Genomic DNA, 24,543 nt, shown 5'->3' with positions numbered 1-24,543 from the left:
TCCCTCTGACCCTCTTCCCTCTTGTGCTCTCTGTCTCTCATTCTCTCTCTCTCAAATAAATAAATAAAATCTTTAAAAAAAATTTTTTTTAAATATTTATTTGAGAGAGGGAGTGAGAGAGAGCACAAGCAGGGGGAGTGGTGGGCAGAGGGAGAAGCAGGCTCTCCACTGGGCAAGGAAACCGACGCGGGGCTCTATCCCAGGACCCTGGGATCATGATCTGAGCCAAAGGCAGGCACTTAACCGACTGAGCCACCCAGGCACCCCTATCTTTTCTCTATTCTTAATTCTAGATGTTTCCTTCATAAAACAGCATATACTTGGACTATTTTTTTTCTTTTTTCACTCCAGTTGACAGTATTGGTTTTAACTAGAGCATATAATCCATTTACATTTAACATAATTACTGAAATACTTAGGTTTCAATCTGCCATTTTATTTTGCACTTTCTATTCCATCTATTCTGTTATAAGCTGATTTCATTCTGTTCAAAAGGTTTTCTAATTTCTATAGTGATTTCTTACCTAACTTCTGAGTTATTTGGATATTTATTCGATATGAAATAGTTGGGGATTTTCTAGTTATCTTTTTTTACTGATTTCCAGGTTGTGGTCAAAGAACATACTTTGAATGATTTCTATCCTTTGAAATTTGTGGAGCAGCATGTGGTGAATTTGGTACATGTGCTGTGTGTACATATGAAAAAAAAGGTGTAGTTTTTCTTTGTTGGATGCATTGTTTTAATATAGCCATTAGGTCGTTTGTTAGATGTGTTCACATTTTCTATATACTTTGCAAGTTTTTGTCTGCTTGTTTTATTAGTTTCTATACAAAAGGTGTTAATTCTTCCACAGTGGTTATAGAATTACCCTTTTTTCTTTTGGTTTAGTCAGTTTTTGCTTTATATATTTTGAAACTAAATTATTTAGTATTTAGATTTAGAATTGTCTTCCTTGTGGATTGACCCTTTATCATTATTAAATGTGTGTTCAAGCCAGTAGCATTATTAGAGAAGAAATTTTTATTTGATATTAATATAACTGCAACAGCTTTCTTTTGTTTAGTATATCTTTTTCCACTCTTTACGCTTAACATTCACGTCTTTATTTGAAGTGTGTCCCTTCTAAGCAGCACTTATTTAGTGTGTATGTTTTGTAAATCCAGTCTGATGATCTTAGTCTTTCATTGCAAAGTATTTAATTCATTTGAATTAATATATACCATATTGCTATTTGTTTTGATTTTTTTCCACTTTGTCTTTTTCTGCTATCTTCTTACAGATTGATTTAGAACTTTATTAAATTTCACATATACCCTATTTTTAGTTACAATTTTTTTACTGTCTTTTTACAGGTACCTTAGAAATTACACCTACATCCTTGATTTATTACAATCTAATACAAATCAAAACTTCTTCCACCTTCCAGATAATGCTAAGAACTTCACATCATTTTAACTCTATTTACAACGTATCTTCTTTTTGAGTCATTGATGTCACGTATTTTAATTCTACATGTTTTAGACCCTATAAGCATTTTTACTATTATTTTGTAATATCAGTATTCACTTAGAAACACTTTTCTAGTGTTCCTCATCCCAACGTATATTTCTATATTTACTTTTGTAATAATTTTTCATCTTCTGCCTGAATAATTACTCCCCTTAATATTTATTAATTCAGGTCTCCTGGTAATAAACACTGTTTTTATTTCGCCAATGTTTTTGAAGGATATTTTTTGTTTTCCCTTTTTTGTTAAGACAACTGCACTGTCAGTGTTACTGTAGTTCATTTGAAGGTAATTCTGTTCTACCTCCTGCTACTCTGAGAATTTTTTTTACTGATTTTTAGCAGTTTTACTGTGATGGTGTGCCATGATGTGGTTCTTGTATTATTCTTGGGGATTCTCCGAGCTTCTTCATTCTTTGTGTTGAAATCCTTCATCACTTTTGGAAAATTCACAGCTATTTTTCCTTCAAGTATTCCATCTTTTTTTTTTTTTTTGTCTTTTTTTGGGCATTTTTTTTTTAAGATTTTATTTATTTATTTGAGAGAGAGAGAGAACACATGCGCACAGCAGGGGTAGGGGCAGAGGGAGAGGGGAAAGCAGGCTCCCTGGATGATGGGCTTGATCCCAGGACCCTGAGATCATGATTTGAGCCAAACATAGCTGCTTAACTGACTGTGACCCCAGGCGCTCCTTTTTTGGCACTCTTTTGCTTTCAAGTTCAGTGCCAGTGAATATCACATTTAGCCCTCCATTTTATGTGTTGTATGTATGTGATACTTGTTTTCATTATTTTTGATATTTTTCTCTCTGCATTTATTCACCCTGTTCCTAGAGTGTAGGCTTTCTAAAGGGCTTTCAACTGTGAACCTGTTGTTCACCTGTACTCAGGATGTAGCCTTTTGGGTTCCCAGCTACTGAGGAGAGAGTTATAAATGAGACTCCCCACATTAGGTAGAAACTGAACCTTGATCCCAGTCACCCTTGCTACACAAAACTGTCAAATACGTATTGGAGCAGTGTGCCAGTGTTGTGGTTCTTTCTGGAGCAGTTCATCACCATCTTATCACTTCTTCCATGTTTTTAAGGTGGTTTTTTAAACACTATACCAGCATTTTTAGATGTTTTTCATAGGAGACTTGGCATCATTATTGGAAATGGAAGTTCTCATTTCTTTTCATATTTTACATGGTTATTTTCACCACATTGAAAAATGAAAATGTTATGTAATGAAACCAGTCTTTATATCATCTTGATTTTATGTTATTCTTAGAAAAGTTTTTGTTCAAAATTATACTGTTTTTCTATTTTTAACATTCAGTGTTTAATACGTCTGGAATTTATTTTTGTGAGCAGCATAAAGTTAGTGGGGAGCCAGTTGCTCCAGCACTGTTGGTTAGACCAGAAGTCAGCAGACTATACTCAACCCATTTTTGTTAATAAAGTTTTATTTGAACACAGCTATGCCCATTTGATGACATTATCTGTGTCTTCTTTCATATTACACTAGCAGAGTTGAGTAATTGAAAGAAACTGCCGTGCACAGAGCCTCAAGTATTTACTTTCCAGTCACTTAAGAAAAAAGTGTATCAACTTCTGGATCAGACCATCCTTTTTTCATTGAGTTTCTACTTTGGCATATGCTAGATGTTTCATGTCTATTTCTAGTTCTTTATTCACCTCAAATGTTCTTTGACTGTCACTCTGTTACAATTATTGTAGCTTTATACTACTGTACTTTATTGGCCTTAATGATATAATTTGTTCAGATAGACAGGTTTATTGAGGTACAAGATGCATATAGTAAAATTTACCCTTTGTATATGTACAGTTCTGTGGATTTTGACAAATGTATACAGCCATGTAACGACCACACTCAAGATAGAGAATATTTTCATCACTCCAAAAAGTTCACTCCTTCCCATTTGTCTATCCCCTTTCCTCACTGCAAGGCCCTGGCAGCCACTGCTCTGATGTCTGTCTGCAGTTTTATCTTTTCCAGAATAGTCCTAATAAATGGAATCAAACATTAAGTATCCTTTTAAGCCTAGATTCTTTCACCTAGCATAATGTATGTGAGATTTTTCCATGTTGTTGCATATAGAGATATTCCTCTTTATTGCTGAGTAGTATTCCATTAAATCCATTTACTGCTTGATGGACATTTGGGTTGAATCCAGTTTGGGACGGTTAAGAGTAAAGCCAGTAGAAACATTTACATGCAAGATTTTGTCTGGATATATGTTTTCATTTTTCTTCAGCAAATACCTAGGAATGGGATCGATGGGTCCTATGTTACTAATGTATGTTTAACTGTATAAGAAACTGTCAAACTGTTCTCCAAAGGGAGAGCCTTTTTTTTTTTTCATTTCCACCAGCAGATGCTTTACATACTTACCAGCGCTTAGTTACGTCAGTTTTGTTTTTTTTTTTTAGTGACTCCAGTGGGTTAGGCATTGCAGGGGTTTTTGTTGTTGTTTTAAATTTTATTTTTTTAAGTAATCTCTACATCCAGCATGGGGCTCAGACTGAGCCACCCCAAGATCAGGAGTCGCATGCTTTACCGACTTGAGCCTGCCAGGCACCCCCTTAGGCATTGTAGTTTTAATTTCTAATTAAATTAATTCCTAGTACATATTCCTAATAACGATGGTGAGCATCTTTTCCTGTGCTTACTTAAACCTGTATAACTTTTTTGGTGAAGTATCTGTCCAAATCTTTTACCCATTAAAAAAAAATTGGGTTGTTTTCTTAGGATTGAATAATGAGAATTTTTTTATATGTTGTGGATACTAGTCCTTTATCAAGATCTGTGTTTTGTAAGTATTTTTTCCCAAGACTTATTTTGTTCCTTAATGGTACCTTTGAAAGAACAGAAGTTTTTAATTTTGATGAAGTCTGCTTTATCAATTTTTTCTTTTATGTTTTGTATTATTTTCTGTTGCTTTGTAACAAATTCCCACAAACTTAAAACAAACTTAAATTTATTATCCCGCAGTTTCCATGGGTCTGGAATCCATGTTAGCTGGATCCTCTGCTGAGGGTCACACCAAACTGAAATCAATGTTCTGGCTGGACTTCCTTGCTTTCTGGAGCTCAGTGTCCTCTTCCAGGCTTATGTGCTATTTGGCTGAATCCAGTTCCTTGTAACTGTAGGACATAGATAACTGTTTTCTTGCTGGTCATCAGCTAAGGGCTGTTATCAGCTTCTAGAGGCTGCTCATTATTTCCTGCCACATGGCCTTCTCCACAACCTGGTAGTTTGCTTCTTCAAGGACAGCAAGGAGAAGGGTTATACAGGGTGTGTGCACTAAGAGGGGGGCCAATTTAAGATTCTGGCTACCGCATGGTTTGTTTTTAAGAATCTTTGCCTACCCCTCTAGGGGCTCCTGGGTGGCTCAGTCGTTAAGTGTCTGCCTTCGGCTCAGGTCATGATCCCAGGGTCCTGGGATCGAGTCCCACATCGGGCTCCCTGCTCAGCAGGGAAGCCTGCTTCTCCCTCTCCCACTCCTGCTGCTTGTGTTCCCTCTCTCGCTGTGTCTCTCTCTGTCAAATAAATAAATAAAATCTTTAAAAAAAAAAAAAGAATCTTTGCCTACCCCAAAGTTGGGAAGATTATTCTGATTTCCTCTAGAAGTTAATAGTTTTAGGTTTTCCATCTCTGGTCTATTGTATTTATATGTATGTATGTTTTGAGATGTAATTCACATAACGTAAGATTAACCCTTAAAGCAAGAAATAAATTTTAATTTGTATTACAAAAATAATTCCTGGCTTAGAATCAGTATACATCACTCTGCTCTTACATCATATAGTCACCTCCCAGATGCAAGATGGGCTAGGAAATGTGGTCCCTACTTGCACCATCATTTCCCAGGACAAAAACTCCACATTGTAGAAAGGGAGCAGATACTATGGTCGACAGTTCTCTGGGCCATAGCCCAGACTTACCCAGGGATTTTTGTCCAGTTTTTTCCAACACCATTTGTTGCAGAGACTGTCTTTTTTCCATTGGATATTCTTTCCTGCTTTGTCAAAGATGAGTTGACCATATAGTTTTAGGTCCATTTCTGGGCTTTCTATTCTGTACCAGTGATCTGCGTGTCTCTTTTTGTCTCATGTGTCTCTTTTTGTCTCAATGATTACAGCTTTGCAGTATAGCTTGAAATCCGGACTTGTGATGCCTCTGGTTTTGTTTTTCTTTTTCAGGATTGCTTTGGCTATTTGGGGTCTTGTGTGGTTCCATACAAATTTTAGGATTGTTTTCCTAGCTCTGTGAAAAATGCTGCTGGTATTTTGGGGCTCCTGGGTGGCTCAGTCATTAAGCGTCTGCCTTCGGGTCAGGTCATGATCCCAGGGTCCTGGGATCGAGTCCCACATCGGGCTCCCTGCTCAGCGGGAAGCCTGCTTCTCCCTCTCCCACTCCCTCTGTTTGTGTTCCCTCTCTCGCTGTGTCTGTCAAATAAATAAATAAATAAAATCTTAAAAAAAAAAAAAAAAAAAAACTAGTGGTGTTTTGATAAGGATTGCATTAAACGTGTAGATTGCTTTGGGTAGTATAGACATTTTAACAATGTTTGTTTTTCAGATCCATGATCATGGGATGTTTTTCCATTTCTTTGTGTTCTCTTCAATTTCTTTCATAAGGTAGTTTTCAGAGTATAGATCTTTTACCTCTTTAGTTAGGTTTATTGCTAGGTATCCTGTTTTTGTAGCAATTGCAAAAGGGATTGATTCCTTGATTTCTTTTTCTGCTGCTTCGTTATTGGTGTATAGAAATGCAACAGATTTTTGCGTGTTGATTTTATATTCTGTGACTGAATTCATGAATTAGTTCTAGCAATTTTTTGGTGGAGTCTATTTTATCGATTTTCTTTAAAGCAGCTTTTGAGTCATTGGATTTTCTCTATTGTTTTCATTTTTATTGATTTCTGCTCTTAAATTCTTTATTTCCTTCCTTCTGCTTGCTTTGGATTTGTTTTGCTCTTCTTTTTCTAGTTCCTTGAGGTAGAAAATTGGACTACTGACTTGATCTTTCTAATTTTCTAATGTAAACTTGGTGCTGTCAGTTTTACTGTCAGCACTGCTGTAGCTGCATCCCATATATTTTGATGTATTTTACTTTCATTTTCATTCAGTTCTGTGTATCTTAAAATTTTCTGAGACTTCCTCTTTGACTCACAAATTACTTAGAAGTGGTTCTTTGGCTTCCATATTTTTGGATATTTTCCTGTTCTCTTTTGGTTATTGATTTGTTGTTTGATTCCATTATGGTTAGAGAACATGCTCTGATTTCAATCCTTTAAATCTATTGGTGTGTGTTTTTTTAAGATTTTATTTATTTATTTATTTATTAGAGAGAGAGTGCATGCGCACAAACCGGGGAGAAGGAAAAGCAGGCTCCCTGCTAAGCAGGGAAGCCTGACACAGGGCTCGATCCCAGGACTCTGGGATCATGATCTGAGCCAAAAGCAGACGACCCAGGTGCCCTGATGATACTGACGTTTTACCAGTTCAAGTAAGCATAGAAATTTTATTTTCATTTAGGTCCCTTTACCCTCCCCGGTTTTTAAATAACAATTGTATTTCCTCTACAGGGGGCTACTCCATTTTGGTAGAGCTGAGAAATCCATATTGTGGTGTCTGTCTCGATTGGAGGGGGGTTCTCAAATAGGGCAAGGATCAGGTAGAAGCTGGGTATGGCGGTGAAAGGACTCACTGGAGGCAGAACAGAGGTGAGAGAAGTTTATCAAACGTACTGCGAGGGAGCACCTGGCAGGGGCACAGAGGAGAGGCTGTCTGCTATGGGGCAGTGGGTGCGCACCGTTCTTAAAGAGGGAAGGTGAGGAGGTATGGCGGCATACGGAATTTTCCCTTTTTTGGTAACTGTGTCTGGTTCTTAGTAGCCCATTGGTCCGTGGCTATTTTGAGGTGGCTCGCGTGATGGACCTGTCTGTATTCAGTCAGGGGGTCGCTGTAGGCCCTTGTCTCCACTCCATCGCTCCAACCTGTGGTCTAAAAGCAGCCTCTCCACAGATGATTGTCTTTTCTCCGTAGCCCTCCTGAGTTACTAGTTCTGGTAGTTCATTAGTCTGGTGGTGGTTGTGAATTGCTATATGGAGTTACATCTTCCACAAAAAGGGGACCTACCTTTTCATCCCTGTCTTTCTTGTATCTGTACCTTATATTTATTTTTATCTTATTGCGAAGCAAAAAAGTTGAGTCTATTTTTTCTGTTTCTCAACATCAGTAATGAATACGTATCATTGTATTTTGCCTGTATAAAATGAGAGCTTTACTTTTAACTTTTCTCCTTCCCCTTTTCTAAGTTTTTATAATACAGTCTGGATGTTTTAATTCTCCATTTTTATCTGACCACCCATAATTTCCATTTTGTTATATGATCTGTCTTTAGTACCTCTCTGACTTTTCCTGACCTCCCCCTCACTCCGTGCAGCCATAATGACCTTTTTGCTTTTTCTTTGAGCTCACTGAGCATGCTCCTTTCTCAGGCCTTTGTATTTGTCATTCCCTCTGCCCGAAATGCATCCCCCTCTCCCTGTAGATACTCATTTGGCTTGTGCTCTCACTTTCTAAAAGGTCTTTTCTCAAAGTCACATTCTAAGACTTTCCCTCATCCCCCTAAAGGTATAATCCATCGCCCATTAGGTCCCCGTTTCTTCCCTACTTCATTTTCTTTTCACAGAACTATGACTAGCTAATATAGTATTTTTATGTATTAACTGATTGTCGTTTCTCTTGATTAGAATATGAGTTCCATAACATAAGAATTAAAAAAAAAAATATGAGTTCCATGGAGGCAGGAATCTTTCTCTGTTTTGTTCACTGTTTTGTTTTGTTTTTTTAAAGATTTATTTATTTGAAAGAGAACACAAGAGCGGGAGGGCAGGGAGGGGGACAGGCAGACTCTGCCTTGAGCTTGGAGCCTAACTCGGGGCTTGATCCCAGGGTCCTGAGATCATGACCTGAGCCAAAACCAAGAGTCGGACACTCAAGTGACTGAGCCACCCAGGTGCCCCTCTGTTTCGTTCACTGTTGTATTCACAGTGCCCAGAATAACCTGGCACATAAAGATACTCAATAATAGGTACTCAGTAAGTGTTTATATAAGTAACTAATCTTCATGTATTTAGTATTTTCCTGCGAGTTGGGACTGACCTGCCAAAGGATGAGTGTTTTTAATAGTTCTTGGCACTTTTTGCCATGTAACTTTCTTTTTTGTTTGCTTTATTTCTTATTTATTTGTACCAGATAATACTTTTTATGTGGTTTAAAATTTAAACAGTATGGGCACCTGGGTGGCTCAGTCCCATGTCAGGCTCAGGGGGGGCGTCTGCTTGAAGATTCTCTCCCTCTGCCCCTCACCCCGCTTGCACATGCACACACACGCACACTCTCTTGCTCTCTAAAATAAATATTTAAAAAAAATTTTTATAGAGAACTGTTCAAAATGGAGCTTGAAAGAAAATAGGATTTTTAATAGGCACAAAAGGATAAGATGGTGGAAGGCTCTAGTAACAGGTTGGCAAACTACATCCCTCAGGCTGACCACCCATTCACTTATGTATTGTCTTTGCTGCTCTTACGCTACAGTGGCAGAGTTGAGCAGTTGAGACCGATCATACAGTCTGTAAAACCTGAAATATTTACTCTCTGGTCCTTCAGAGAAGGATCTGCAAGCAAATGATAGGATGTGGTTGGGAAAGCATTATTGATAACAGTTAAAGAAATGAGAATGAGATGTTGACTATAGTTGAGGGTAGGGGTCAGTAATAGAAGGGTGGCCGGTTAAAGAGAAGGAATACAATAGGGAAACCATTGTTAATAGGAAGTGAGGAGGCATTCCAGGCTGTTATAGTAGTTCAGTAAGGCCTGAATGTGGCTTGTCCATAATCATGCTTTTCTCATCTTTCCCTTACTAGCTAAGAAGGATCAGGAAGGTGGAGAAGAAAAGAAATCTGTGCAAAAGAAAAAAGTAAAAGAGTTAAAGGTGTTGGATTCAAAGACGGCCCAGAATCTCTGTGAGTAACTCTGTGATTCCAACTATTTGTCTTTTAAAAGCTTAATTTTGGTGGCGGGTGGGGTGGGAGGGATGGGGTGACTGGGTGATAGACACTGGGGAGGGTATGTGCTCTGGTGAGCGCTGTGAATTGTGCAAGACTGTTGAATCTCAGATCTGTACCTCTGAAACAAATAATGCAATATATGTTAAGAAAAAAAAAAGAAGAAGAAGGTAGCGGGAGGGGAAGAATGAAGCGGGGGAAATCGGAGGGGTGGACGAACCATGAGAGACGATGGACTCTGAAAAACAAACTGAGGGTTCTAGAGGGGAGGGAGGTGGGAGGATGGGTTAGCCTGGTGGTGGGTATTGAGGAGGGCACATTCTGCATGGAGCACTGGGTGTTATGCACAAGCAATGAATCATGGAACACTTCATCTAGAACTAATGATATAATGTATGGGAATTAACATAAGAATAAAAAATAAATAAATAAAAAGCAAAAAAAAAAAAAAAAAGCTTAATTTTGGTAGATCCAGGGTCTCTTGATTTGTTGAGTTCCTAATGTATGCCAGGCATTGGATAGTGAACTTCCAGTATCTTGTTTAATTCCTCAGTAGCACTGCAAGATTATTTCCTTACCATAAAACTAGATACTAACAGCGGTTAAGAGTTTTAGGAATTTGCCCAGTGCCGTAGGTGGTGAGAGACAGGTATGGGATTGGAACCTTGGATTTTTTTTTTTTATTTCAAAACCCTTACTGTTTCCATTGCATCTGCAGAATATTCTAGTCACTGTGCATTTCCTTCTTTCTAACTTTCTCTTAAGTACTTCTTTTAAATGCAGGCACTGGCTTGACTTCACTTAAATCTAAAGCACTTTTGTGGCTTAGAATAAATAATATAAATCCTGCACTTCTCAAACTAGGATCAGAAACTCCTCTGCAAAGTTGGTATAGGTGGTACTTATTTGATGATCAGGATGAATGTTCATTTTTTGTTTGTTTGGCTCTTGATCTCCTTTATGCTGAGTAATAGAGATTTAAATATTTGCTCAACAAATATTTGAGGTTCTGCCATGTTGCAGTCTCTCTTGGGCTCGTATGAGACATGTGTTCCAGAGATGAAAGAGTACATATTCCATAAAACCCACTCACAGTCTTGCAATGTGACTCTTGTCCCCATTTCTCCAAATGAGAAGATTAAAGTTTAGATGTTGTGACTCGGCCGAGGTCACACAAGGAAACAATCACACATACCCATAAGTAAAATCAGGGATATCATGAGAACAGTAAGCCCTTACATTATTCTTTTTTTTTTTTAAGATTTTATTTATTTATTTGAGAGAGAGAGAATGAGAGAGAGCAAGCACATGAGAGGGGGGAGGGTCAGAGGGAGAAGCAGACTCCCTGCCGAGCAGGGAGCCCGATGCGGGACTCGATCCAGGGACTCCAGGATCATGACCTGAGCCAAAGGCAATCGCTTAACCAACTGAGCCACCCAGGCGCCCAAGCCCTTACATTATTCTTTGCTGTATAGTCCTAGATCACTGACAACAAATCCTACTAAATGTTGTCTGTGGGTAAGTCTTTTTATGGAGACCAAAAGTAATGTGCGATGGTTCCTTTTCTCAAGATTATCTCTGGGAACAGAAAACATGAGTAACTCCTATTTTAGAAAGTGATAGAAGACTGTGGGTAGTACATGATTCTTTCCAATTGGGTGATAACAATACAGAAAACAGAACTCACAAAGAGAATGAGATTTGTTTAGGGGAGGATGGCCTAGGAGATGTAATTTAGTGATTCAGAAATTATTAAGTGCCTCTTATGTGCTAGGGACACTAAGCTGAGTAAGACACAGTCCCTGTCCTCATGAAGCATGTGTCTGCTGCAAACAGACAAGTAAATAATGGGAACCACACAGACGAAGTGCTATGATAGAGATGAGCTAGGATGCGGATGAGAGCCCCGGGAAAGGGGCATCTAAATCAAGTGCGGGCAGTACTGGAGGGAGCATGTCACTCAAAAGGAGGTACTGCTTACATGGATTTGAAAGAATGATGAGTCAGGAGTGAAGTGAAGGCTGAGGGCTGGCTTGTTTCAGGCAGCGGGATCAGCACGTATGAAGGCGCAGACGCACAGAGTATGACACAGTGTGGTCGGAAAACTGTAAAGGCCATATGTGGGAGAGGAGTGGCGGGAGAAGCTTTCAAGAAATAGATACAAGCTACATTATCAAGAATTCTGACAGGCTTAGGCTAAGAAATATCTGTGATATCCTGAAGGCCTTGGAATTTATTAAAAGGACTTTAATCAGGAGAATGAGTGATAGTCCCTGTGTAAATCAGGGGAAGACTACTTGGGCAGTGACTGAGGCTGGATTGCTAGTGTCCGGGAAGACTCCAGGCAGAGAGATGAGTTATGTTCTCACTTTAAACTAGGTGAGAGATGATCAGGGCCTGAAACTAAAGTAGTGAGAATGAGTAGGAAGGCAGGCAGAAGATACTAAGGAGATAGAAATAATGGAACTTAGTGACTGACTGAGGGAATGAAGGAGATGTTTTCTTTGGTTTACATCACTCTGTAGAGAGTGGTACCATTTACTGAAATAGGAAAATCCAGCCAGGAGCAAACTGTCTTTCTGGGGAGGAGTGGTGGGTACTGGACATGAATGAGAGGTGGCAGGGCGGTGGGTAGAAATGATGACTTGTAGGATAGAATTAAGGTGCCTGTGGGACTCCTCCAGAAGGATGGGTGTGTTAGGCCTTTGGGTGTAGGAATCAGGAAGGTTTGGCTGGAGGTAGGAATTTAGGAGACAGAATATGAGTCATAGCTGAAGCCGTGAGTTTGCTTTGAAGGCCACTAATATTTAAGGGGCAAGTAGAAGGGGAAGAGGGGCGGGGAATTCAAAGGCTAGAACAATCAACAAGAAAAATGATATGACATAGTCCTAAGAAGTGGGGGTAGTCAGCAGTGTCAGATGAAGATGGGAATCCGGTAAAATAAGGACAGGACAGGTGTCCTTTGGATCTGGCGTGAGGAAAGTCATTGGCCTTAAGCAAGAAGAACTTCAGTATAGCGTAGAGGTTAAGAACAGAGCCTCTGAAATCCTGTAGTATTTAATTCCTGCTTCCAGCCCTGACTGGCAGTATGACCTTGGGTTTGAGTAGCTTAATTTGAAGTATTAGTTTCCTTTTCTGTCAAATGGGATTAGTAATACAGACATACAAGGATATTATGAATAGGGTTAAATGAGATTAGGTATGTAGATTATGTTTACGTGCTATGTGTGATACTCAGTAAATAACTGTGGTCTTTTCATTGACTCTGGGGACAGGAGAATAGGTGAGAGCTGTGGAAGTGAAAGAGAAGAGACTGTTGTATTTTTTGAGGGAAAGAAGTTGGCAATTAGGAATATCAGGTCAGGGTTTTTAGTTTTTTGTTTTTAAGATAGTAGAAACTTGGTTATGTGTTTATGCTGAAGGAAAAGGTCCTCAGGGCCACCTGTTCTACTGAAATCTAAGAAAAGGATGAGCACATGGGTATAGTTGCTGATAAGCTTACACAAGTGTTGGCACGCGTTTTCTTCTGGATAATTCCAAATAGTCCTTACCCAAGCCTTTTCTGGCTTGGCTCCAGCTGAGAGCCCTCAGTGCATAAGAGAATGCTGGGGTTTTTTTCCCAGTGAAGAGGAAGAAGATTTTCTTTTTTTAAATTGGAAGTGGTGGGACAGTTGGGAGACTGGGGATACTTTTTTTTTTTTTTTAAGATTTTATTTATTTATTTGACACAGAGAGAGACCGTGAGAGAGGGAACACAAGCAGGGGGAGTGGGAGAGGGAGAAGCAGGCTTCCCGCGGAGCAGGGAGCCCGATGTGGGGCTCGATCCCAGGACCCTGGGATCATGATCTGAGCCGAAGGCAGACGCTTAACGACTGAGCCACCCAGGCGCCCCGAGAATGGGGATACTTTGAAGGAGCTTCTGAGAGAGCCTAGCGTAGAGTAGGGACGCACAAAGGACCACTCGGCAGCGCTGGGTGTATCAGTGTTGTTGGTGCCGTTCCAGATGCACTGTGATCTGCAGAGTCTTTGCTAGCAGTGTTCATCAGCCCAGGTGCAAGGAGAGAGATGACACAGCTGGATCGACCAGGAATTGGAAGGAGAAGGAAACAAGAATAGGAACAGTAGTAATAGAGATGGCAGTAATAGTAGATATCGGGCGAAGCTATAGACTGTGGGGTCTAGGTGAAGGAGAGAAGGCAAAGTAGAACTCGTACATTCGAAGAAAATGGGAGTGGTCAGCGCTCACTGATGAGATTGAAGGGTCACTGCAGAGGCTAGTTAGAGAGCTGGAAGACAGGAAGTGTTTGTTGGTGAACAGGATATGGCAATTTAAGAATCAGAGCATTTGAAGGCAGTGGCAGCTTTGAGGATGGAGTCGTGGGAGTGGGAAACTAAAAATAGAGTGGGGTGAGTATCTTGGATGTATATATAGAGAGAAGATCAAAATCTTCCTGTGTGAGCAAAGGCCAGGAGCCACAGTGTTTGTAGAATGTGGTGCTTGGAACACGGTAGCTGTCATGTGACATAAATGGGGGGGGTTCATGAGAGAGAAAGCTGGGAGGTGGGAACCTTAGACGTTGGACTCAGGAACTTAGATTTTAACTACCCAGGCAGTGGAGAGCTGGTGGAGGTTTCTGATAGTGACTTTAAAAGAAAACTCTTAGGCAAATAGTCCAGCAGAGGTTTATAGATAGGCTGGAAGGGAGAGGAGACTGGGAAGAATGTGTCTTGATATCTTATTTTTTGGCAGCCATCTTTCTGGGTTCCTTCCGCATGGCCTATCAAGAGATTAAGAATGTCATCCTGGAGGTGAATGAGAGTGTTCTGACTGAGTCTATGATCCAGGTAAGGAGCAAGATTGTCTGTGGCAGCTGGCTCTTCGCGCCACGGTGCACTGGCCTCATCTATTTGGAGGGTGAGGTCCTCTAGATTGGTGCTTTACAAAATGCTGGCTTTGGGTCAGCATCCATCTCTCCGGTGGTTAGATTATTTCTGGTATATTTTTCAAAAGTCCTGCCATCTCACTAGCTGCCCCAACCCGCAGCCCCTGTTTCTTTCTTTGTGGTCCTTGGGCAGAGTGGGGGACTGACAGGAGGCTCAAGCTATCAGCTCATGAGACCGTCCCTTCTCTCTTTCAGAACCTCATTAAGCAGATGCCAGAGCCAGAGCAGTTAAAAATGCTCTCCGAACTGAAGGATGAATATGATGATCTGGCCGAGTCGGAACAGTTTGGTGTGGTGGTGAGTGAGGCCTGTGGCAAGAAGCTCTTCTTGGACCCCCTTGCTGCCCTCCTCCCCTGAAGCAGCTGGGGCGCTTGCTCCTCGCCTCTCGTCTAGTCTGAACCTCTCTTCCTTTGTCTTCCATACTCTGGAACTCACGGCCTCCCATGCGAGGCTCAAGCCTGTATGTTTTTTCTGACCTGCTCTACCTGTTGGCCATCCTGGAACTGCTTGTCTTCCCCACCAGATGGGCACTGTGCCCCGCCTGCGGCCTCGCCTCAACGCCATCCTCTTCAAGCTACAGTTCAGTGAGCAAGTGGAGAATATTAAGCCAGAGATCGTTTCTGTGACTGCCGCGTGTGAGGAGTTACGGAAGAGTGAGAGCTTCTCTAGCCTCCTGGAGATTACCTTGCTTGTCGGAAACTATATGAATGCTGGCTCCAGGAATGCTGGTGCTTTCGGCTTCAACATCAGCTTCCTCTGTAAGGTGAGCCAGCTGGTTAGAGCAGAACGACAGAAGGGAAGGCCACTGGCCTCTGTGGGCACCGTGTGGGGCAAACTGCTGTTGGCCTCAGGGCATCTTGGGTGTGTCAGGACTAACACAGTTCTCCTCTTACCCCAAGCTTCGAGATACCAAGTCCACAGATCAGAAGATGACGTTGTTGCACTTCTTGGCTGAGTGGTGTGAGAATGACTATCCTGATGTCCTGAAGTTTCCAGATGAGCTTGCCCATGTGGAGAAAGCCAGCCGAGGTGGGGCAGGTTGAGGTGAAACTAGAAGGCTGTTCCAGGCCCCCAAAATCTCTGCATTGGGACGGAAATAAGACACGGTCTGGGTGTTAGTTTTCAGTTCTGCCTATTTTAGGTGGGAACGGGGAAGGGTGTAGGCATGATGTCTAGGCCACAGGGGAGGGGATTATCAGGCAGAAGGGAGGACTTTGTGTACAGAAGTGAGAAGCATTCTTTCCTTCCTAGGGAGACACCAAACACTAAAAAACAACTGGAAGAAAAGCAGGTGTTTTTAGTCTAGGTTAGCGGTTCTTTTTATTCAGAAAGCATGGACTAGATTGACAAAAATCAGGCCTCACCGTCCTGGAACGAGGCACAGAAAAAGCTGCATTCAGTAGAAACGGGAACAGATTTCTGCCCTTCCTCTGTATTTCTATGTATAGCTCCTTCCTCCCAAACTCTGTTCTCTAAAATAAATGAGACCAAGATCCCAGGGGATTTCACAGGTTCTTGTTAAATTAAATGAAGCCTCTCTTCTTCTTGTGGAGGCTGGAGCTTCAGGCATCACGTAACTTACAGTCTAAGTGGAGAGATGAAAAGTGCAATGTGTGGAACATCTGGAGGAGAGGACGTGAGAGTACAGCTTGCCGTGCGCCCCGACGCTAGGCCCTGACGAGCGGAAGCTGAGGGTCTGGGGACTGGGAATAAACTCTTGCTTTCTCTTTTTGCGTCTCCTTTAGTTTCTGCTGAAAACTTGCAAAAGAACCTAGATCAGATGAAGAAACAGATTTCTGATGTGGAACGTGATGTTCAGAATTTCCCAGCTGCCACAGATGAGAGAGACAAGTTTGTTGAAAAAATGACTATATCCTTTCTTACGAGGAGGGAGTTCCTAGGATGCTTCCTAGGAAGGGAAGGAAAACGTCCCAGGGGGAGGACAGCAGGAGAGATCTGGTGATAGATAATTTTTCCTTCTTTAAAAAAACTCTTAAAAAAAATTCTTTTCATTAAATACATAGTTCTTGAAAGCATTCTCATTGTTGTGGTAAGCACACCACTGAAATTCCTCCCTGATCCCTTGCCCTCTGCCCCGTTTCCACTACACACATGTGCACACACACCACACACACACACAAAAACACACGCGCGCGCGCATTCTCTTCTCTCTCCACTTCCCAAAGGTAACCACTGCCACTGGACTTCTCATTTTCACCTCATGAGTTTATTTTAAACAAAAACTGTGTTGTGTTGCTTTTTGCACATCCTAGTTCTTAGCCCTGGCTCCACAGCAGGATATGCAGAACCACCCCTTTAATTGCCACCTCCTATTCTGTAGGTGAACCGTGGTTTATGGTTTACCGTTCCCCTGTTTGGGATATTTCGATTGCTTCTCGCCTTTGCTCTTACAGACAGTGTCGTGTTGAACATCGTCGTGCCTGCTGGCATGCATCTCTGCGTGTTCCTCGGGGCTAGCGTGGTGGGTCTGCTTCCTGGCCTTGGTCCTTGACTCCCGGGCCGCACAGCTTCGTGAGGGCCGCACAGGAGCAGTATAACAGGCTGCGGATGATGCACTGTAACATGGAGACCCTCTATAAGGAGCTGGGAGAGTACTTCCTCTTTGACCCCAAGAAGGTGTCCGTGGAAGAATTCTTTATGGATCTGCACAACTTTAAGAATATGTTTGTGGTGAGCCAGGGGTACCTGCCGACTGAATCTTTTGTGGGCATTTCTCACTTTCCACATTGCTTGGTGTGGGGTGGGCTTATGTGTAAGTGCATGCATGCCCATGGGTTTTGTTTTGTTTTCCTCCACAGCAAGCAGTCAAGGAGAACCAGAAGCGGCGGGAGACAGAGGAAAAGATGCGGCGAGCAAAACTAGCCAAGGAGAAGGCAGAGAAGGAGCGGCTCGAGAAGCAGCAGAAGAGAGAGCAGCTCATAGACATGAATGCAGGTAAGAAGCGGAGAAGGGCTGGGCTGATGGGTTGAAACAGGCATATTTGCAGGGCTTCTCTGCCTAGAATCTCAAGGCCAGCGAAAACAGCTCATGTCTGAGCTCAGCTCCTGGCAAAAGATTGTTGGCAGCCTTTTACCTCCAAGAGCCTGACGCTGGACTTGAACCTCAGCTCCCCTGCATGCGCATTCCAGCGCTCCATGCTCGCCCCCCTCTCTCTCCTTTGCTAGTTCCTGCGTTGTGTCTCATCTCCCAGTGGGTTTAGTATTGCTGTAACACGGACTCTTCTGCCTGGCCAAATGGTCTTCTGGCCCGTTTTTGTTCCGTCTACTACATCTTTCATTCTTTTCCCCAAAATGTTTTCCTGGCCTTGCTCCTGTCTTACCGGGTGGCTTGTCCTCCCTGTCTCTGTTCACTAAGTAACGTGTGCTCAGTACCTCCGCACAGTTGTACACACTGTGTACACGCCTAACTGCGCATACCTACGAGGTTAGAAAGGGACTGAATTTCTGGAGCAGGGGGCATGGGACCTGGCCACTCTCTCTTCTCTTTAGCAGAATTTGTTTCACTACCAGACGTGTGTCTTTGTTGAAACATACGGGCTCAATTACTGGCCTTCTGTTTCCTGTCTTTGCTGCCTTCCTGCTCCCCCCACCCCCGTCTGCTGCTTCTGTGGGTAGCAGGAATATAGCATACGCTGTGCATGCCACCCTTCTTGACCCTGAGGCAGTACGAGCCGTCTAAGTAGAGGGCGGGGGCGCATGGGGTAACTGGGTGTTGGGCATTAAGGAGGGCACATGATGTGATGAGCACTGGGTGTTATGTGCAACTGATGAGTCACTGAACTCTACCTCTGAAACTAATGATGTACTCTTTGTGGGCTAACTGAATTTAAATTAAAAAAAAATAAAGGGGTTCTTAGGGCTGCCAAGTCTGGCAAGCATCCAAGTGCTTTGCTGAGCACAAGAGCCAGAGCTGCTCTAGCACCTCTTGCTCCCAAGGACTTTCCTTTGGCAGCTCCGTTTGTGGTAAGGCCGGCCACCTGGAGGAGCTGAACACATTTTTTTCTTTTTTGATACTTTTCTGGGAAGCAGTTCCACAGTTGTTTACTGTAGTTCTATAGAAGCCACAAATTTTGTTCTACTGCTAATGCTGTTGAAGCCCACACCCAGTATCCTTTACCTTCCCCCATTCTCCCCTGGTGGCCAGGGTTTGTCCCCAGGTACTATCCAGGATGCATCAGGGGAAGGTGGAGTCCAGCGGACATGCAGGATGAGGGCTGCCCGTGTTTATCTGGTGGGGCAGCAAGCCCTGGTCCTGGTCCCCAAGGCAAGCAAATGAGGTCGAAATGTAGGTCAGCTGCACTGGTGACGTTCAGCCAGCAGGTGGCGCAGGGAGCGGTGAGCCCAGCCCTGAAGCTAGCAGCCTGCGGGCTCCTTGGGATTTCAGTTTCAGATTTCACCACCCAGAGCTGTTGCCATGGAAACAGAGCCAGGCTGGAACAGGGACCCTACATTAACTCTTTATATTCCAGCCAGGATGCTCCCCGTCCATGCTGAGCTGGCTTCTGGAAGATGCAGCCACAAGGGGCAGCACTTGAGTAAAATTCAATCTTGGTTGGGGCAGGTCTCTCCTTTTTCCTCAGCCCTGCTCTGAAACTGGAACCAGGCTCTCCCTGATGTGTTTGTAGGAATTAGAGTGAAACACTTAAGGATAAAGAGCAAGTGATATTGTTGCATATTAATTTCATAATCTCAATCTCTGTGCTTAAACTGGAATTGGAGTTGGGCAGTTCTGCAATTCTCTGTGCTAGTCCCGGGTGGGATGGGAAGGAAGGTACCGCAAGGAAATATCCCAAGGTTTGCATCGGTTAGCAGGCAGTGGAACCTTTTCTTTGAACCACTGTCAAACAGATGCAAGTAAACATGGTCTGAGAGGCTCGAGGTTGAGCCCTGTATCTGCTCTGAGTCCTCAGCCACTGGGGGCGAGGGGTAAGCCGGGCAACAGTCCTACAGTTGGTTTGTGACTCAACACTGTATGCTGCTCAGGCTGGAGCTTACATCTCCATCTTTGTTCGTGACAGAGGGCGATGAGACCGGTGTGATGGACAGTCTTCTGGAAGCTCTGCAGACAGGTGCAGCATTCCGACGGAAGAGAGGACCCCGTCAGGGTAAGTAAACAGCTGGAGCCCAGCCTGGGCGTGTGGAGGGGGTGAGGTCTCTCTGCTCCTGGTCCTACTTGTCTTGAGCTGAAGAACAGGTAAAGATGCTCTGAAGGTTTAGGAACTTGCTCACAATAGTCCCTGCGTTAAGAGTGGGTTGTCCAGTCCTCTACCTCCCAAGTTAGAAAGCAGGGACTTGGAGAACTAGGTTTTAGATGTGAAAACAGATCTATTATATCTGATGATGACTGCATTTCTCCCCATTCTTGAAGCAGAAACCTGTAACAAGTGAACCATGGTGCAGGACAGAGAGATTTGGGTGGGTGTTTGCGGGTATGAACAAAAACTGAGCTAAACATAAAAGTGTACATTAGCCCTTACTCTCAACTTCACAAGCAGAAAAGATATAGAGAGGAGATTAGGCATCATCATCCTCAGTCGTAATAATATAGAGGAGCAATCCAATGGAAGAACCGTCTCTGTCCAAGAATTACCCTGCCCTTGGGAGCCGTTAGCCTGCACTGCTTTTATCTTCCCCATTGACTCCCCCACAACCTCCTCTCCCAACCCTCTGAAGATTTCAGTGGATTAAGTTGAGTCAGAACCTCCAAGAAGAATTATGGGATAGGAGGACAAATGCTCCAGGCATTAGTGTGGGGAAGGATCAATGGATGAGCCTCCTTAGCAGGCAGGGCACAGTGGCCAAGAGACTAATCCGGGAGAAGATACTACAGCCAGCACGGTCTCTCGTGGGGTACTGACCCGCACGGTTGTGTGTGCGGAGGGCCCTTTTGAAGTAGGAGCGATGGCTTCTTTCCTGGGTCGAAGGGTGGGAATAACAGAAAAGGCAGTCATGGAGGGTTTCTGCTTTTGAGAGGGTGAAAGCTGTGTTCCCTGTTCCCTGGCTGGGCTATTCTGTAGGTCTGTCTGATAAGAGCTTTAAGGTTACTGGCAGGAGGAGTTGTGTAGCTTGCCTTGGCCTCTCTAGGGCTTACAGTACCTGTCATAGCCTGGACAGGGGTTCTCCGGAGCAGGGGTGTAGAGCATGCTAGCCCACATAAACTTAGTGTCCCAAAGGTTGCTGTCTCTGAATTCCCAAAGGAAAATTCCCTTCTGAGGGCTCTTCCATATGACTTCAGAACGTTCCCTAAATAGGAGAATCCCTAGTTACAAGTCTTCCCCATTTTCTGGCATCCTCTTGGCAGGCTTTGTAGTGGGAGGAGAGGTGGTTATGATGGGCTTTCCTGGCATAGTGTGTTAAACCATATAGATTGGTGTTTGGGTAGAGAGTGCAGCTAGTAGTATTTCTTTTGTTTAGTTTTTAGAGGTTCTTAGGAGAATGTTTTTTAGCCCCGCCCCCCCCACCATGTGGCCTTACATTAGGCATTTCTAGCCAAATGAAAGTATATTGCTTCTCACTGTTCACTCTCTCAGCTAAATGCCAACCTGCATCCGACTGTTGGTGGGGAATTCCCTTTTTAAGCCTCTTCCTATGAAACTACTAGAATCCCAGATGCTTCCTGTACACAGGCAGCCAGACATCAATGGCTTCCCTCTGCGGGGGAGGCCCCATTCTCTACTTCTTCCCAAGGAGGAAACCAGGACTCAACAGGCAGAGGAAGCAGGGATTTTGTTGGAACATAACCTTTCAGCAGAGGATCTAAATTAGTCAAAGTGCTGTTCCCCGGTGCAAGAAGGAATAGGAGACTGATACTAGGAGATACTGAAGCAGAGAAGCACATACTTTTTAAATTGGTTGCATCCTGTAACCTAATCTTTCTGGGCTGTAGGTTCACAGAACAGGGCTGAAAGTATCTGGGAGAATCTCTCCGGGGAGACCTTTCTGGTTACTCTGGTATGCTGCTTAGGTGGTGCATCCACATGCTGTGAAGTGATGTGGCCTCACGCTTTCAAACATAAAGACTCTATCACAGTCCGAAGAGCATCGGATTAGGTAGAGATCAAAAGACCCAAAGTCAAGTCTAACTCTGATGCTGTCTAGGGTACCTTAGACAAGTTTTGGGGACTCCGTTTTTTCATGAGTTAGACTAAAATGGTCTCTTGGGTCTTTCCCAGCTTTAATAACTCCGTTTTGTCCAGCAGCAATAGAATTAAGAGAAGACAAGAAAGGGGCTGGACTCAGAAGGCCCTATTCTCAAACTATAAAGGCTGTGGGTTTCCCTCAGTGGCTGCAGGACTTAGCTGGTTCACCCCTTGCTTGACCGCCTCTGACTGTTCCTCGTGGCCAATTGCCTTGAGCCAACAAACTGAAGCACGAGCGAGCAGATCTGCCTCACAGGCCGCCTCAGTCCCAGGGAGGCAGCTGTCGCTGCCTCAAAGACACTGGTCTCGTCCATAGGATTTAAAGGCATGTTTAAAAAAAAAAAGTCTTCCGGTCTCTGGAGACCTGAGGGAGTGTAGACCGAGTACAGAGTATACAAAGCACCATTGAGAAGCTGGAAGAGGAGAGTTACTATCAGGGCTGGTCATTAAAAGTGACCTGTAAGCTGCTGTGATCTGCAGGGTGTGGGAGGACAATGGTTTGAGTGTCGAGGAGAAGAATCCATGTGATTGTATCACAGCTACTATTTCAAGCTGATGATTGAGTCAGCGTGTGGTTTTAATGACTCAGCTTTATCTCCATGTCTGAATTGTGGCCTCTTATATACAGGCCATCTGCTCACTGGGATAAAAGTCAAGGGAAGAAATTGGTCTTTCTCTTCCTTTCCTTCCCTCTAAGCTCCACCTCCAACAACAGAACCGTAGAGTCTGGAGAGCCTCTAAAGGCCTCCAGTGATTAGCATCTGACCTCCGCATAGAGGAAAGCGATTAAGGCCCAGAGAAGCTCCAGCTGGCCCAGCCCTAAGAGCTGGCTGACGCTAGAGCGAGAACTCTGGCCCCCTTTTGTGATTCCAAGTCCAGGGCTGTTGCCACTAAGCCTCCTTGATGGACAGGAGAGGACAGTGACCCCTCTGTGGAGGCCAGAGGTGTTCTTCTATACCTTCGAGCAAAGAGAGCACTGGACGTGGTACAGGTGCTTTGGGGAGTTTCGAGGACTCCCTGTCTGTAGAAGGGGAAGAGTGTTTCCTCCACCACCACCTCTTCTCCCTCTGCTTTTGTGAAAATAGGACAGGAATTATAATAGGTGACTTTTAGATGGTAATGAGTTCTTTAGGACAGTAATGACTGCCCCGTCTGTCCTAGTTTCCTCTCCCCTAAGGAAGCTTATTAACAAGAACACTTCCTCTTCAGGAGCAGTTTCTAGCCTCTGTTTTATAAATGTCTTTTTCCAAATCATTGACCTTTTTCGAATTCATCTGTACTGGTGTTACATATGGTTGGTGGATTCTGCTGGTGTTTTATTCCTAGCCCACCCGAACATCTAGGAATCTGGCTTCAGAGAGCTTGACCAGTGTCTCAAGATGGTTCCCTTTTCCCCACAGACTATGAGACCATTCTCTTGTGAGTTAATAACCCTCCCTGATCTAATACAGTCAAATTATTTATCTGCTTCTATGGCTGCTTGTCAATAGTCTCTAGAGAAAGGAGGGGAAAAGTTACTTACTCTGGATTGTTCAAACTGTTGAGTATAATTGTGGCCCTGAAGACAAAGTGGAAACTGGGATTCTTCCATTCTGTTGATTCTCTTTCCAATTCCAACAGGAGCTTTCTCATGTCTGGTTCTGACCTTAGGCCACATCATGGACATCCCCAGTATACCTACTTTCTAGGCTTAAAAGGGAAGTTTTGGTTTTCTCCCCACCTACCATCCACTCTTAGTTTTCATGAAATCGGTAATGTATCAGAATCTTTTGGAATCTAGAAAATGTAGAAACAGTGCTTGATGAGGTACAGCTGGTATCCTCTTAGTTTAAAGGAAGAAGCCAAAGAGAAACAACACAAGACATGCCACACTTGAACTCTGACTTTTCCATGTTGCCCAGGACAGGGGTCTCTGAAGACCCGGTGTTCTTTTTCTTCTGGGGTCTGGAGTCAGAAATTCTTTCAACATAAACACACCCCTTTAGTCACACACAAGTAGTTAGCAATATTTTCTCAACTGCTAGCCACTGCCTGTCTGGGCATGAGAAGTCGGGTCCTAGAGAAGGGAGTCCTTCAGAAAAGAGCTGAAACTAAATGGGGCGGAGGAAGACTTTGCTGGAGAGACCAAGAAGATCGAATCACCTACCTGTAGACCTTCCTGGTTACACTCTAGTGGGCTCCTGTTCCTCTCCTATCAGTCCCTGAGGCCAGAGCATGTTTCGTAATCCAAGGAGTGGTTTGTGTGAACGGCCTGGAGTCTGGCTCACATTCCTTCCACCTGGAGCCAGATGATGAGCCCTTGTGCTGGTCAGTTAGGGCCTTCACTCTGCCTTCTCCTCTTGTTAGACAGTCCCTTGTGCCCCTGGGAGGAGGAGTTGGAGGAGGAGACCCATACATTGGTAACCTGTGGGCATGCTGTGTGCTCCCTGACCCGCGGGTGGCCTCTGATGTGTGAACACAGTGCTGCGTCACATTTCTGGGGAGCCCGACAGCCCTGCTGGAAAGCTGCGCCTTCCGACCCCGTTTGGCTTCTGCCCTGCCTAAAGCTTCCTGCTGGCCTAAAGGCACAGATGTTCTGGGCGCTTCGTTCACCGCCGCCTCTGGACCTTGCCCTTCCTGCGCGTGTCCCAAAGCTGCCCCCGTCCTGTGGTCCTCCTGTGGGAGCTCGAGGCCCCTTTCACCTGTCCCTGCTTCTTTAAGGCTTAGGCACTGCTTTCTCCATTCATCGTTCCCATGACCCAGCAAGTGGGGTTTTTTGAGATATAAATCAAATGCTTAAAATTCACTCTTTTTAAAGTATATACTTCAGTGGTCTTTAGTATATTTACAAGTTTGTGCAACTATCACCACTA

At 43.6% G+C, this 24,543-nt stretch overlaps 1 protein-coding gene across 2 annotated transcripts in view; it reads left to right on the top strand.

Annotated features, from left to right (window-relative positions):
• DIAPH1 (diaphanous related formin 1) overlaps positions 1-24,543 on the top strand; it is a 93,725-nt gene that overhangs the window by 66,896 nt on the left and 2,286 nt on the right. The window contains exons 17-25 of one of the 2 annotated variants that reach the window (XM_045894082.3): positions 9,449-9,547; positions 14,340-14,434; positions 14,728-14,829; positions 15,056-15,295; positions 15,432-15,561; positions 16,278-16,402; positions 17,059-17,223; positions 17,352-17,487; positions 19,571-19,657. In XM_045894082.3, coding sequence (XP_045750038.1) covers positions 9,449-9,547; positions 14,340-14,434; positions 14,728-14,829; positions 15,056-15,295; positions 15,432-15,561; positions 16,278-16,402; positions 17,059-17,223; positions 17,352-17,487; positions 19,571-19,657 — 1,179 coding nt within the window. Of the gene's footprint in view, positions 1-9,448; positions 9,548-14,339; positions 14,435-14,727; positions 14,830-15,055; positions 15,296-15,431; positions 15,562-16,277; positions 16,566-17,058; positions 17,224-17,351; positions 17,488-19,570; positions 19,658-24,543 lie in introns of those variants that run through there. The other variant, XM_054511811.2, reaches the window with a different exon arrangement.

This window comes from Mirounga angustirostris, unplaced genomic scaffold (assembly GCF_029215605.1).
Source record: "Mirounga angustirostris isolate CCGP_5_RB_7025 unplaced genomic scaffold, mMirAng1.0.hap1 SCAF_7, whole genome shotgun sequence".
Lineage (NCBI taxonomy): Eukaryota > Metazoa > Chordata > Mammalia > Carnivora > Phocidae > Mirounga > Mirounga angustirostris.
This window is presented reverse-complemented; position numbering and strand designations above follow the sequence as displayed.